A 16638-nucleotide genomic window follows, 5' to 3' on the forward strand; every position below is an offset into this window, starting at 1 on the left:
GTTACCGCCAGATTTGACAACTTTGCTCTGATGGATTATTTCCTGCCTGGGTTGTCGGAGGAGGTCTCTGACTTGATGTTAACCTTACCCGAGCCCAAGACAGTCGAAGAGGCCATATCATCGGCCATCCGAGTCGATCGTCGACTACGCCATCAGAGGCAGACTAGGGGCAGTCACCGTGTCAGGGTGACTTCTTATGCGGCACCTTCTGCTGCGTCCTCAGTAACGGCATCTCCGCCTGTCTCACCTCCTCCGGCCTTGTCTCCACCCGAGCCGATGCAAATTGGTCGATCAAAACTGACCCAGGTGGAGCGAAGGCGGAGAATGGTGGAACAATTGTGTCTGTACTGTGCAGAAGCAGGGCATAGGGTGCGAAACTGCCCTAACAAGTCGGGAAACGAGTTTGCCTAGGAGTAGTGGGGGGTGACACCCTAGGCACACAATTTTCACCCCTTAAAGAGAAAAAATTGCTTCTCCCCTGTACGATTACATGGGAGAATAAGTCAGTAGCCACTGAAGCGTTTATTGATTCTGGCTCAGCGGCTAATTTTATGAACCTTGAATTTGCTCAGGAGTTGGATATTCCCCTCACTCCAGTGAGTCCCCCCATTCAGGTCACGGCAGTGGACGATTCCCCTCTGCAACGGGAGCGCCCTCTGTCACAGACCCCGGAGGTGAAAGTCACCATAGGGGTATTGCATGGGGAACAGTTACGGTTTTATGTGTTACGTATGTCCACCTCCACTATTATCCTAGGCATGCCATGGTTGCAAACCCATTCACCTCAAATAGACTGGGCCACGGGTCAGTTAACTACCTGGTCATCTCATTGTTTTCGACGGTGTTTGGGGAAGTTGACATTGGGGCAAACCAGAGTTCAGGTGGGAGGTGTGCCAGATCAGTACTCTGAATATTCCGATGTATTCTGTCCCAAGGCCGCTGACAAACTGCCCTCACATCGCCCTTTCGACTGTCCCATCGATCTCCGTTCAGGTTGTGTACCTCCCCGGGGCCATTTGTACAATTTGGGCCCGAAAAATTTGGGCCCGAAAAATTGGCAATGCAGGATTATATCCGTGAGAACTTGGCCAAGGGCTTCATTCGGCCGTCCCGGTCACCCGCTGGGGCAGGTTTCTTTTTTGTTAAGAAAAAAGATGGGGGCTTACGGCCATGTATCGATTACCGGGGGCTTAATAAAATCACTGTGAAGAATCGATACCCGCTGCCATTAATAGATGACCTATTCACACAGGTCACGGATGTTAAGATATTCTCGAAACTGGATTTGCGGGGGGCATACAATCTGGTGCGTATAAGAAGGGGGCGACGAATGGAAAACGGCCTTCAATACACCGGACGGGCATTACGAGTACCTGGTAATGCCCTTTGGGTTATGTAATGCCCCGGCCGTTTTCCAGGAACTCATTAATGAGGTCTTTAGGGAGGTGTTGGGGAAGTTCGTTTTAGTTTATCTTGACGACATTCTTATTTTTTCTAACAACCTCTCTAATCACAGAACCCATGTCAGATGGGTATTGAACAAACTGAGGCAGAATTTTTTATATGCTAAACTGGAAAAGTGCATTTTCGAGGTTACGTCAGTGGCCTTTCTGGGATATATAATCTCCACCTCAGGCCTGTCTATAGACCCTGCTAAGGTCTCCGCGGTCCTGGAGTGGCCGCAGCCGGTGGGGTTAAAGTCTTTACAACGGTTCTTGGGTTTTGCAAATTACTATAGAAGGTTTATTAAGGGGTACTCCACAGTAGTCGCACCCCTCACTAGCCTTACTAAAAAAGGGGCAGACACCACTCATTGGCCTCCCGAGGCCTTACAGGCATTTTCTACTTTAAAGGGGTTGTTCTGCTCGGCGCCCATACTGAGGCACGTGGACACTTCTCTCCCGTTCATAGTTGAGGTAGACGCCTCAGAGATTGGAGTGGGGGCTGTGCTGTCTCAACGTTCAGGTCTTCAGGGGAGATTACACCCGTGTGCCTATTTTTCCCGGAGGTTCTCTCCGGCAGAAAGAAACTACGATATAGGCAATAGGGAGCTCCTAGCCATCAAACTAGCCTTCGAAGAATGGTGTCATTGGCTGGAAGGAGCGGAGCACACGATCACGGTTTATACCGACCACAAGAATCTCGAGTACATCGAGGGGGCTAAAAGGTTAAGCCCTCGGCAGGCTCGATGGTCGTTATTTTTTTCGAGGTTCACATTCTTGATTACGTACACTCCAGGTAGTAAGAATACCAAAGCGGATGCACTCTCTAGGTGTTTCGAGCCAGAGACAGCACAGCCCTCTGTTCCCGAGACCATTGTTCCACGAAAGTTGGTGTTAGCTGCTACCGAGACTTGGAAGAACTGGAAGGAAACTTTAGGTCCTTTCCAGCAGGATGTCCCCGAAGGGAAACCTGAGGGGGTTTTGTTTATCCCGTTGCCCTTCCGTCTCCAGATCTTGGAGATGGTCCACTCACACAAGAATGCGGGACATCCTGGGGCGTCTAGAACGCAAGATCTCGTGGCCAGGTGTGCGTGGTGGCCCTCCCTAGCAGCTGACTGCAAAGAGTTTGTCAGGGAATGTGCGGTGTGCGCAAAAAGCAAGCCCTCCTGGCTGGCATCTATTGGTACTCTGCAGCCTTTGCCCACCCCGAGTGAACCATGGACCCACTTGTCCATGGATTTTGTGGGGGAGCTTCCTAGGTCGGAGGGCATGTCGGTCATCTGGGTGGTAGTCGACCGCTTTAGTAAAATGGCCCATTTCGTGCCCTTGAAAGGACTCCCCTCGGCCCAGGAATTGGCCGACTTATTCATCACCCATATCTTCCGGCTGCATGGCATTCCGGAAGACATAGTATCCGATCGGGGAGTCCAGTTTGTCTCAAAAATTTGGAGGGCATTCTGTCACCAAATGGGCATGGGACTGTCATTTTCGTCGGGCTACCACCCACAGACAAATGGCCAAACTGAGAGGGTCAACCAATCATTAGAGCAATTTTTAAGATGTTATGTTGCTGAAGCGCAGTGTGATTGGGTTAAATTCTTACCTTACGCAGAATTTGCGCACAATAACTTAAAGAGTTCTTCCTCGGGTTTCTGTCCATTTCAGATAGTGACCGGGAGATTACCTAAATTCTCTCCGTTGCCGATTGCGTCCAACCCATTCCCAGCCTTGGAGGCCTGGCAGAGGTCATTTAGGGACATGTGGTGGACCATAAAAGATAATCTAGTGAAAGCATTTCAGAGTCAGAAAGGTCAAGCGGACAAGAGACGCTCTTTAGAGTGGAGGTTTCAACCAGGAGATTTGGTCTGGGTGTCCACCCGCCACTTGACCTTGAGACAGCCCTCAACCAAGTTGGGGCCCAGGTTCGTGGGCCCATTCCGGGTAGCAAAAAAGATCAACAATGTCACATATGTCATTGATCTCCCTACGAACATGCGTGGCGTTAGGTCCTTCCATGTATCCCTACTGAAACCTGCAGTTCATGTGGGTCCCACTCCTCCTCCTCCTGTAATAATTAATGATCGACCGGAATATGAAGTCGAGAAGATTTTAGATTCTCGGGTAGTACAAAATTCTACTCAATATCTGGTACATTGGAAAGGGTATGGCATCGAAGAGAGGCAATGGGTACCTGGGAACCGCATGCATGCGGACGAGTTAGTAAGCGAGTGTCATGCTTTACATCCAGAAAAACCTGGAAGGAGCTGTCCGGAGTCCACTCCTCGGGGAGGGGGGGGGGGTACTGTAAGAAAACGCGGAAGAGCCGCCACCATGAGCCAGCGGCAGGCGGCTCTTTCCGCGCACAGTGGCCACACACACGGAGAGGCAGCCGCCTCCTCTCAGCATGAGGTGGCTGTCTCCATGCAGAAGGTTGCGGACGCGGCGGTTAGCGCGCATACCCCTGCTGCAGAGATGCAGAGCAGGGCTGCTGTGGCTGGGACTCGTAGTCCTTCTAGTTTCAGAGTGATGCGCGCACTCAGGCAGGGAATTTATGGCAGCCAGAAAGGAGTCAGCTGACCAGGCTGGTCAGCTGACTCTGGCCCCACTCGTCATTGGTCCAGCACTTAGGGAGGTCCTGGGGGGACACCAGTGTATATATACTGCTGCCTGGTCATTTCTCTGGTGTCTGGCGTTGCGATCACATATGTGGGAGCACCCAGATCCGTAGTCAGATCCGCAAGTGTGCCGGGACCAGCTGGAGCTGTAATCCTACACTTAGCTAGATTCTGTTGATAGCTAAAGTACTAATTTGATTGTGATTATCTGTTATTACCTATTGCCTGCCTGACTATCCTCCTGAATCCTGATCTTGTACCTCAATATTTCTGATACTCTGTTGCCGAACCCCGGCTCGTTTCTAGACTCTTTCTCTGCCTCCTGATTTTGTACCTCGATCTATCTGACACCCCATTGCCGAAACCCTGTCTGTACTTTGACTCCGCCTTTGCCTCCTGATCTTGTACTTTATCTGCCCGTGTGTGTACGACTTGGCTTGTCCGACCTCGAGAACTGACCTTGCTGTTAGAGGCGGTTCCTCGCACTGTTAGTGACCCTTCCTCTTGAGGGTTACTTTCAGAATATTCTTCCTACTGTCAGCCTGACTCCTCCCGTCTTGGAGAGCTCAGGTTTGCGGAAGGAATCTGTGCAGTACTCCTTGCTGTACTGAGGCCTAGTCCTCTAAGTGTTACTGTCACACCAAATCACTACACTCTACTTAGGTGAACAGAGGTTAGCTAGTATATCGGATTATCGTTGATACTGCAGAACACTTATAATCTGGTATACATCTGTATTCCCCGTGATACTGCAGATCACCGGTAATCAGATCCTCTCTGTGCTTCACCGATCGTTACAACTAGAGGACATGATCTGCGCATGGAGGAAAAACGTTTTAGCCATTTATTTAGGAAAGGGTTCTTTACAGTAAGAGTGATGAAGATGTGGAATGCATTGCCACAGGAAGTCGTTATGGCAAACTCTATACCTGCATTTAAAGGGGGCTTAGATGCTTTCCTTGCGTTGAAAGACATCCATGGCTACAATTACTAGGTAATGCCTAATGATGTTGATCCAGGGATTTTATCTGATTGCCATCTGGAGTCAGGAAGGAATTTTTCCCTTTAGGGGCTAATTGGACCATGCCTTGTAAGGGTTTTTTCGCCTTCCTCTGGATCAACAGGGATATGTGAGGGAGCAGGCTGGTGTTGTACTTTATACTGGTTGAACTCGATGGACGTATGTCTTTTTTCAACCAAAATAACTATGTAACTATACAACTTAAAAGTGGTTTGCGCCTTGGATATCTGCCATGCTGGCCGTTTTTGCCCAGTCTCTTTCTTATGGTGGAGTCGTGAACACTGACCTTAACTGAGGCAAGTGAGGCCTGCAGTTCTTTAGATGTTGTCCTGGGGTCTTTTGTGGCCTCTCAGATGAGTTTTCTCTGCGCTCTAGGGGTAATATTGGTCGGCTGGCCACTCCTGGGAAGGTTCATCTCTGTTCCATGTTTTTGCCATTTGTGGATAATGGCTCTCACTGTGGTTCGCTGGAGTCCCAAAACTTTAGAAATGGCTTTATAACCTTTACCAGACTGATAGATCTCAATTACAGTACTTTTGTTCTCATTTGTTCCGGAATTTCTTTGGATCTTGGCATGATGTCTAGCTTTTGAGGTGCTTTTGGTCTACTTCTCTGTGTCAGATAGCTCCTATTTAAAGAGGAGCTGTTAGGTATAAGGTCTCAGAGAAAATAAACACATATATCAGTAGCTAAAGATTGGCTGTACTTACATTACATATGCATTTCACTGTCCACGTTTGGATTTCACAGAATTTGTATATAGTATATGCAGAGATAGATGCTCCTGACAGCTCATGGCAGGCTCCATGTTTTTCTGTCAAATGTGTCGTCATGTCCTGCCTGCTTCCTGATCACAGATAAGCTCCTACTTGAACAACACAGTGTGCAGTGAATATTAATGAGCCATGTGGCTAGGAACAATAGCTGACTCCTGCAGTGTACTCTGCCCGAGATTTATCAGTGCTACGCGATTACAAGCTGCTGTAACGTCTCATTAGCAGCCGAGGGGAGAGCCCCAGAATGCTTTGCAGTATGGTATGCGGCTTGCGTCTTCTTAAGAATAACAGCCTTGCTGATAAGCACACATCAAAGGTAACTGAGATTTTTATCTTCACTAATTGCTTTTGGGCTTCCTTCTAAGGGCTCTTTCACATTAGGGCAGATTTTCTGCGTTTCAACGCAAAGGATAAAGTTTGCGTTACCCAAGGTGAAATGAAAGTCCATAGACTTTCATTTTAGCTTTCACATATAACGCAGCCTTTTTGTGCGTTGCGTTCCACTGCACCCAGGCGCAGTTTTCTGGCCAACGCTAGCTTTATGCGTTACAATGTTAGTCAATGTAAAACGCACACTATGCGCGTTTTTAATCCGTTAACGCAGGCAATCAGTCCCAGAATGCAACAGAGGAACAATGTAGAAAGTTGAAAACTAAAAGAAAAAAAAATTATCTGCGTTTTTCTATGTCCTGTAACGCATTGAAAACGGATTAAAAACGCACACTCACTGCAGTGCAACGCATATCAAAAGCAAAACGCAGTAAAAGGCATACAACAAAACGTATGCTTTGAGCTTTCTCCAACGCAAGCTCTGATGTGAAAGAGCCCTAAACTGTTTAACACAGGAGAATAGAGGTTTAAATTAGCTTCTGCAGCCTGACAGTTACTCTTTAAGTGATTTCTTGATTGAAACAGGTGTGGCAGTAATCAGGCCTGGGGGTGACTACAGAAATTGAACTCAGGTGTGATAAACCACAGTTAAGTTATTTTTTAACAAGGGGGGCAATCACTTTTTCACACAGGGCCATGTAGGTTTGGAGGTTTTTTTACTCACTAAATAATAAAAACCATCATTTAAAACTGCATTTTGTGTTCAATTACGTTATCTTTGACTAATAGTTAACGGTTTTTGATGAGCAGAAACATTTAAGTGTGACAAACATGCAAAAGAATAAGAAATCAGGAAGGGGGCAAATAGTTTTTCACACCACTGTACATTGCCCAAACCCATATATACATTTCATGAACCTGCTTATACATTTCTCACACCCATATATACATTTCACACACCCGTATATACATTTCACACACCTGTATATACATTTCACACACCTGTATATACATTTTCCACACCCGTATATACATTTCACACACCCGTATATACATTTCACACACCTGTATATACATTTCACACACCCGTATATACATTTCACACACCCGTATATACATTTCACACACCTGTATATACATTTCACACACCCGTATATACATTTCACACACCCGTATATACATTTCACACACCTGTATATACATTTCACACACCCGTATATACATTTCACACACCTGTATATACATTTCACACACCTGTATATACATTTCACACACCTGTATATATATTTCACACACCTGTATATACATTTCACACACCCGTATATACATTTCACACACCTGTATATACATTTCACACACCCATATATACATTTCACACACCTGTATACACATTTCACACACCCATATATACATTTCACACACCTGTATTTACATTTCACACACCTGTATATACATTTCACACACCCATATATACATTTCACACACCTGTATACACATTTCACACACCTGTATATACATTTCACACACCTGTATATACATTTCACACACCCATATATACATTTCACACACCTGTATACACATTTCACACACCCGTACATACATTTCCCACACCCATATATACATTTCACACACCTGTATATACATTTCACACACCTGTATATACATTTCACACACCCGTATATACATTTCCCACACCTGTATATACATTTCACACACCTGTATATACATTTCACACACCTGTATATACATTTCCCACACCCATATATACATTTCACACACCTGTATATACATTTCACACACCCATATATACATTTTCCACACCCGTATATACATTTCACACACCTGTATATACATTTTCCACACCCGTATATACATTTCCCACACCTGTATATACATTTCACACACCTGTATATACATTTCACACACCCGTATCTACATTTCACACACCTGTATATACATTTCACACACCTGTATATACATTTCACACACCCGTATATACATTTCACACACCTCTATATACATTTCACACACCTCTATATACATTTCACACACCTGTATATACATTTCACACACCTGTATATACATTTCACACACCCGTATATACATTTCACACACCTGTATATACATTTCACACACCTGTATATACATTTCACACACCCGTATATACATTTCACACACCTGTATATAGATTTCACACACCTGTATATACATTTCACACACCTGTATATACATTTCACACACCTGTATATACATTTCCCACACCCGTATATACATTTCACACACCTGTATATAGATTTCACACACCTGTATATACATTTCACACACCTGTATATACATTTCACACACCCATATATACATTTCACACACCTGTATATACATTTCACACACCCGTATATACATTGCCCAAACCCATATATACATTTCACACATCCATATATACATTTCACACACCTGTATATACATTCCACACACCTTTATATACATTTCACACACCCATATATACATTTCCCACACCCATATATACATTTCACACACCTGTATATACATTTCACACACCTGTATATACATTTCACACACCCATATATACATTTCCCACACCCGTATATACATTTCACACACCTGTATATACATTTCACACACCTGTATATACATTTCACACACCCATATATACATTTCACACACCTGTATATACATTTCACACACCCGTATATACATTGCCCAAACCCATATATACATTTCACACATCCATATATACATTTCACACACCTGTATATACATTTCACACACCTGTATATACATTTCACACACCCATATATACATTTCCCACACCCATATATACATTTCACACACCTGTATATACATTTCACACACCCATATATACATTTCCCACACCCGTATATACATTTCACATACCTGTATATACATTTTCCACACCCGTATATACATTTCCCACACCTGTATATACATTTCACACACCTGTATATACATTTCACACCCGTATATACATTTCACACACCTGTATATACATTTCACACACCTGTATATACATTTAACACACCCGTATATACATTTCACACACCTCTATATACATTTCACACACCTCTATATACATTTCACACACATGTATATACATTTCACACACCTGTATATACATTTCACACACCCGTATATACATTTCACACACCCATATATACATGCCACACATCCATATATACATTTCCCACACCTGTATATACATTTCACACACCTGTATATACATTTCACACACCTGTATATACATTTCACACACCCGTATATACATTGCCCACACCCATATATACATTTCACACATCCATATATACATTTCCCACACCTGTATATACATTTCCCACACCTGTATATACATTTCACACACCTGTATATACATTTCACACACCTGTATATACAATTTCCACACCCGTATATACATTTCATAAACCTGCTTATACATTTCACACACCTGTATATACATTTTACACACCCATATATACATTTCATAAACCTGCTTATACATTTCACACACCCGTATATACATTTCGCAAACCTGTATATACATTTCACACATCTGTATATACATTTCACACACCTGTATATACATTTCACACATCTGTATATACATTTCACACACCTGTATATACATTTCACACACCCGTATATACATTTCACACACCTGTATATACATTCCCCACACCTGTATATACATTTCACACACCTGTATATACATTTCACACACCCGTATATACATTTCACACACCCGTATATACATTTCCTACACCCATATATGTATTTCCCAAGCAGTAAGAGGCTGCCTATTACTGGGGGCACATCTGGCTGTCTATACTGGGGAGAGGGGCTGCCTAATACTGGGGCACATCTGCCTATCTATACTGGGGGCACATCTGGCTATCTATACTGGGGATACATCTGGCTATCTATACTGGGAAGTGGGGGTACCTAATACTGGGGCACATCTGCCTATCTATACTGGGGGCACATCTGGCTATCTATACTTGGGAGGGGGCTGCCTAATACTGGGGATACATCTGGCTATCTATACTGGGAAGGGGGGGTACCTAATACTGGGGCACATCTGCCTATCTATACTGGGGGCACATCTGGCTATCTATACTGGGGAGGGGGCTGCCTAATACTGGGGATACATCTGGCTATCTATACTGGGAAGGGGGGGGTACCTAATACTGGGGCACATCTGCCTATCTATACTGGGGGCACATCTGGCTATCTATACTGGGGAGGGGCTGCCTAATACTGGGGATACATCTGGCTATCTAGACTGGGAAGGGGGGGGTACCTAATACTGGGGCACATCTGCCTATCTATACTGGGGGCACATCTGGCTATCTATACTGGGGAGGGGCTGCCTAATACTGGGGATACATCTGGCTATCTATACTGGGAAGGGGGGGTACCTAATACTGGGGCACATCTGCCTATCTATACTGGGGGCACATCTGGCTATCTATACTGGGGGCACATCTGGCTATCTATACTGGGGAGGGGGCTGCCTAATACTGGGGATACATCTGGCTATCTATACTGGGAAGGGGGGTACCTAATACTGGGGCACATCTGCCTATCTATACTGGGGGCACATCTGGCTATCTATACTGGGGAGGGGCTGCCTAATACTGGGGATACATCTGGCTATCTATACTGGGAAGGGGGGGTACCTAATACTGGGGCACATCTGCCTATCTATACTGGGGGCACATCTGGCTATCTATACTGGGGGCACATCTGGCTATCTATACTGGGGAGGGGGCTGCCTAATACTGGGGATACATCTGGCTATCTATACTGGGAAGGGGGGGTACCTAATACTGGGGCACATCTGCCTATCTATACTGGGGGCACATCTGGCTATCTATACTGGGGAGGGGGCTGCCTAATACTGGAGATACATCTGGCTATCTATACTGGGAAGGGGGGGTACCTAATACTGGGGCACATCTGCCTATCTATACTGGGGGCACATCTGGCTATCTATACTGGGGAGGGGCTGCCTAATACTGGGGATACATCTGGCTATCTATACTGGGAAGGGGGGTACCTAATACTGGGGCACATCTGCCTATCTATACTGGGGGCACATCTGGCTATCTATACTGGGGAGGGGGCTGCCTAATACTGGGGATACATCTGGCTATCTATACTGGGAAGGGGGGGTACCTAATACTGGGGCACATCTGCTTATCTATACTGGGGGCACATCTGGCTATCTATACTGGGGAGGGGCTGCCTAATACTGGGGATACATCTGGCTATCTATACTGGGGAGGGGCTGCCTAATACTGGGGGCACATCTGCCTATCTATACTGGGGGCACATCTGGCTATCTATACTGGGGGCACATCTGGCTATCTATACTGGGGGCACATCTGGCTATCTATACTGGGGGCACATCTGGCTATCTATACTGGGAAGGGGGGGTACCTAATACTGGGGGCACATCTGCCTATCTATACTGGGGGCACATCTGGCTATCTATACTGGGAAGGGGGAGTACCTAATACTGGGGCACATCTGCCTATCTATACTGGGGGCACATCTGCCTATCTATACTGGGGGCACATCTGGCTATCTATACTGGGAAGGGGGGTACCTAATACTGGGGCACATCTGCCTATCTATACTGGGGGCACATCTGCCTATCTATACTGGGGGCACATCTGGCTATCTATACTGGGAAGGGGGGGTACCTAATACTGGGGGCACATCTGGCTATATATACTGGGGGCACATCTGGCTATCTATACTGGGAAGGGGGGTACCTAATACTGGGGGCACATCTGGCTATCTATACTGGGGAGGGGGCTTCCTAGTATGGCCTCAATTCACTAAAGGGTGCCGGTGAAAATGCACTTAGGACGTGAAAACGGGCTCTTCACGCGCTAATAAGCGTGCAAGCGTTTGCACGCGCAAAGGTTAGCACTGCGCGGTGCGCGCGAAACGTCACACCGTTCGCGTGCAAAATAGCCTGATAAGCTATTTTACACGTGACCGGTGCGATGTTTCGCGCGCACCTACTTAAGGCGCGATCAGTAACTGCTTTGGAAGTGCAAACTACTTAGCACCCTAGTTTGCACGTCCAAAGCTTTTGGGTGTTCTAACTATGTTAGCACCCTTTTGTGAATCAAGCCCTATGTGAGCACTATACAGAAGGGAGATGGGGGTCAGGGGGTATAGTGTGTGTGTGTGTGGGGGGGGGGATATGTGAGCCTTATAGTATTAGCTGGCCATTAACAAGTAACAATAAAGTAAACATTCTTCATTGTACTCTTTCGATCCTCAGGTAACCCGACTGTTGGTAAAATAATAATGACAGCAGCAGCGAAGCACCTGACCCCGGTGACTCTGGAGTTGGGTGGGAAGAACCCGTGCTATGTCCATGATGAGTGTGATATTAAGAATGTGGCCCGACGCATTTCGTGGACTCGGTTTTTCAATGCTGGCCAGACTTGTATAGCACCAGATTATGTCCTCTGTTCTGAGAACATCAAAGAGAAGCTGCTGAAGGCTCTACAGGCGACCATTCATGAGTTCTATGGGGAAGATCCTAAGCAGTCCCCGGACCTGGGGAGAATAGTCAGTGACAGACATTTCCAGCGGGTGGCAGCAATGCTGAAATGTGGCAAGATTTTGGTTGGAGGACAAACTGACCAAGCAGAGAAGTACATAGGTGAGGACATCTTGGCTGCTGGCTTTGCAGGAAAACGTCTGTAAATATATATATATATATATATATACTGTATATTGCGACCTAGATGAATGCAGGTGTCTCATTCTCTCCTTCCAGCACCGACAGTACTGGTGGATGTGGCCGAGTCTGATCAGGTGATGCAGGAGGAAATTTTTGGCCCAATCCTTCCTGTTCTCAGTGTTTCTGGGATAGATGAGGCCATTCACTTCATCAACCAGAGAGAGAAACCACTTGCAGCATATGTGTTTTCCTCCAACTCACAGGTATATGTGTGTGTGTGTGTACAGCGTGTGTGTACAGCGTGTGTGTACAGTGTGTGTATGTACAGCGTGTGTGTGTACAGCGTGTGTATGTACAGCGTGTGTGTACAGTGTGTGTATGTACAGCGTGTGTGTACAGTGTGTGTATGTACAGCGTGTGTGTACAGTGTGTGTATGTACAGCGTGTGTGTACAGTGTGTGTGTGTACAGCGTGTGTGTACAGTGTGTGTGTGTACAGCGTGTGTGTACAGCGTGTGTGTACAGCGTGTGTGTACAGTGTGTGTATGTACAGCGTGTGTGTACAGTGTGTGTATGTACAGCGTGTGTGTACAGCGTGTGTGTACAGCGTGTGTGTACAGTGTGTGTATGTACAGCGTGTCTGTACAGTGTGTGTATGTACAGCGTGTGTGTACAGCGTGTGTGTATGTACAGCATGTGTGTACAGTGTGTGTATGTACAGCGTGTGTGTACAGCGTGTGTATGTACAGCGTGTGTGTACAGTGTGTGTATGTACAGCGTGTGTGTACAGTGTGTGTATGTACAGCGTGTGTGTACAGTGTGTGTATGTACAGCATGTGTGTACAGTGTGTGTGTACAGTATGTGTATGTACAGCGTGTGTGTACAGTGTGTTTTCCTCCAACTCACAGGTATATGTGTGTGTGTGTACAGTGTTTTGTGTGTATGTACTTTATGTGTATGTACAGTGTGTGTATGTACAGCGTGTGTGTACAGTGTGTGTATGTACAGCATGTGTGTACAGTGTGTGTATGTACAGTGTGTGTGTACAGTGTGTGTATGTACAGCGTGTGTGTACAGTGTGTGTATGTACAGCGTGTGTGTACAGTGTGTGTGTGTACAGCGTGTGTGTACAGTGTGTGTGTGTACAGTGTGTGTGTGTACAGTGTGTGTATGTACAGCGCGTGTGTACAGTGTGTGTATGTACAGCGCGTGTGTACAGCGTGTGTGTACAGTGTGTGTATGTACAGCATGCGTGTACAGTGTGTGTATGTACAGCATGTGTGTACAGTGTGTGTATGTACAGTGTGTGTGTACAGTGTGTGTATGTACAGCGTGTGTGTACAGTGTGTGTGTGTACAGCGTGTGTGTACAGTGTGTGTGTGTACAGTGTGTGTGTACAGTGTGTGTATGTACAGCGCGTGTGTACAGTGTGTGTATGTACAGAGCGTGTGTACAGCGTGTGTGTACAGTGTGTGTATGTACAGCATGTGTGTACAGTGTGTGTATGTACAGCATGTGTGCAGAGCTGGGACAAGGTCCTCCGGCACCCAAGGCTGAGACACCAAAGTGCGCCCCTCCATCCCTCCCACTTCAGCCATCACACACTGATTGCCATTAGACTAAGAGGGCCACAGGGCCCACAACCTACCCAACACCTTAATATCTAGTTATCTGGCTTGCAGTCACTGCTATGTATCCCCTTTTCTTATTTCTTTCTGCTTCAAACACAATTAGGAATGACAGCTGAATGAATTGTGCGCCCCCTCCTACTCTGCGCCCTGAGGCTGGAGCCTCTCCAGCCTATGCCTCGGCCCGGCCCTGCATGTGTGTACAGTGTGTGTATGTACAGCGTGTGTGTACAGTGTGTATGTACAGCGTGTGTGTACAGTGTGTGTGTGTACAGTGTGTGTGTACAGTGTGTGTATGTACAGCGCGTGTGTACAGTGTGTGTATGTACAGCGCGTGTGTACAGCGTGTGTGTACAGTGTGTGTGTACAGTGTGTGTATGTACAGCATATGTGTACAGTGTGTGTATGTACAACATGTGTGTACAGTGTGTGTATGTACAGCGCGTGTGTACAGTGTGTGTATGTACAGTGTGTGAGTACAGCATGTGTGTACAGTGTGTGTATGTTCAGCGTGTGTGTACAGTGTGTGTATGTACAGTGTGTGTACGTACAGCGTGTAAGTACAGCGTGTGTGTACAGAGTGTGTATGTACAGCGTGTGAGTACAGCATGTGTGTACAGTGTGTGTGTGTACAGCGTGTGTGTACAGTGTGTGTATGTACAGCGTGTGTGTACAGTATGTGTATGTACAGCATGTGTGCACAATGTGTGTATGTACAGCATGTGTGTACAGTGTGTGTATGTACAGCGCGTGTGTACAGTGTGTGTATGTACAGCGTGTGAGTACAGCGTGTGTGTACAGTGTGTGTATGTACAGCGTGTGTGTACAGTGTGTGTATGTACAGCATGTGTGTACAGTGTGTGTATGTACAGCATGTGTGTACAGTGTGTGTATGTACAGCGCGGGTGTACAGTGTGTGTATGTACAGCGCGTGTGTACAGCGTGTGTGTACAGTGTGTGTATGTACAGTGTGTGTGTACAGTGTGTGTATGTACAGCATGTGTGTACAGTGTGTGTATGTACAGCGTGTGTGTACAGTGTGTGTATGTACAGCGTGTGTGTACAGTGTGTGTATGTACAGCGTGTGTGTACAGTGTGTGTATGTACAGCGTGTGTGTACAGTGTGTGAGTACAGCGTGTGTGTACAGTGTGTGTATGTACAGCGTGTGTGTACAGTGTGTGTATGTACAGCGTGTGTGTAAAGTATGTGTATGTACAGCGTGTGTGTACAGTGTGTTTTCCTCCAACTCACAGGTATATGTGTGTGTGTACAGTGTTTTGTGTGTATGTACTTTATGTGTGTGTACAGTGTGTGTATGTACATTTTTCCTCCATGCGCAGATCATGTCCTCTAGTCCTTTGAGAAGGCCTAGGGACAAAAAGCTCATCCGCCAAGGTATTATATTGCCCTCTGATGTATTTATACATGTTAATTAGATCCCCTCTAAGGCGTCTTTTCTCTAGACTAAATAAACCCAGTTTATCTAACCTTTCTCGATAAGTGAGACCTTCCATCCCACGCATCAATTTTGTTGCTCGTCTCTGCACCTGCTCTAAAACTGCAATATCTTTTTTGTAATGTGGTGCCCAGAACTGAATTCCATATTCCAGATGTGGCCTTACTAGAGAGTTAAACAGGGGCAATATTATGCTAGCATCTCGAGTTTTTATTTCCCTTTTAATGCATCCCAAAATTTTGTTAGCGTTAGCTGCAGCGGCTTGGCATTGAGTACGATTATTTAACTTGTTGTCAATGAGTACTCCTAAGTCCTTCTCCAAGTTTGATGTCCCCAACTGTATCCCATTTATTTTGTATGGTGCTAGACCATTAGTACGTCCAAAATGCATGACTTTACATTTGTCAACATTGAATTTCATCTGCCATGTATGTGCCCATATAGCAGCGTGTGTGTACAGTGTGTGTATGTACAGTGTGTGTACGTACAGCGTGTGAGTACAGCGTGTGTGTACAGAGTGTGTATGTACAGCGTGTGAGTACAGCATGTGTGTACAGTGTGTGTGTGTGTGTACAGCGTGTGTGTACAGTGTGTGTATGTACAGCGTGTGTGTACAGTGTGTGTATGTAC

General features: G+C 45.7%; 1 protein-coding gene across 2 annotated transcripts in view; it reads left to right on the top strand.

The window, feature by feature from the left end:
- The window catches only part of LOC137545331 (aldehyde dehydrogenase family 3 member B1-like), a 469940-nt gene that overhangs the window by 386912 nt on the left and 66390 nt on the right, over nucleotides 1-16638 (top strand). For both annotated transcript variants that reach the window (XM_068266442.1, XM_068266441.1), the window contains 2 exons: nucleotides 12516-12902; nucleotides 13020-13186. In XM_068266442.1, the coding sequence (XP_068122543.1) occupies nucleotides 12516-12902; nucleotides 13020-13186 (554 nt within the window). The remainder of the gene's footprint in view (nucleotides 1-12515; nucleotides 12903-13019; nucleotides 13187-16638) is intronic.

The sequence above is a fragment of the Hyperolius riggenbachi genome, chromosome 2, assembly GCF_040937935.1.
Source record: "Hyperolius riggenbachi isolate aHypRig1 chromosome 2, aHypRig1.pri, whole genome shotgun sequence".
In the NCBI taxonomy this organism is placed as follows: domain Eukaryota; kingdom Metazoa; phylum Chordata; class Amphibia; order Anura; family Hyperoliidae; genus Hyperolius; species Hyperolius riggenbachi.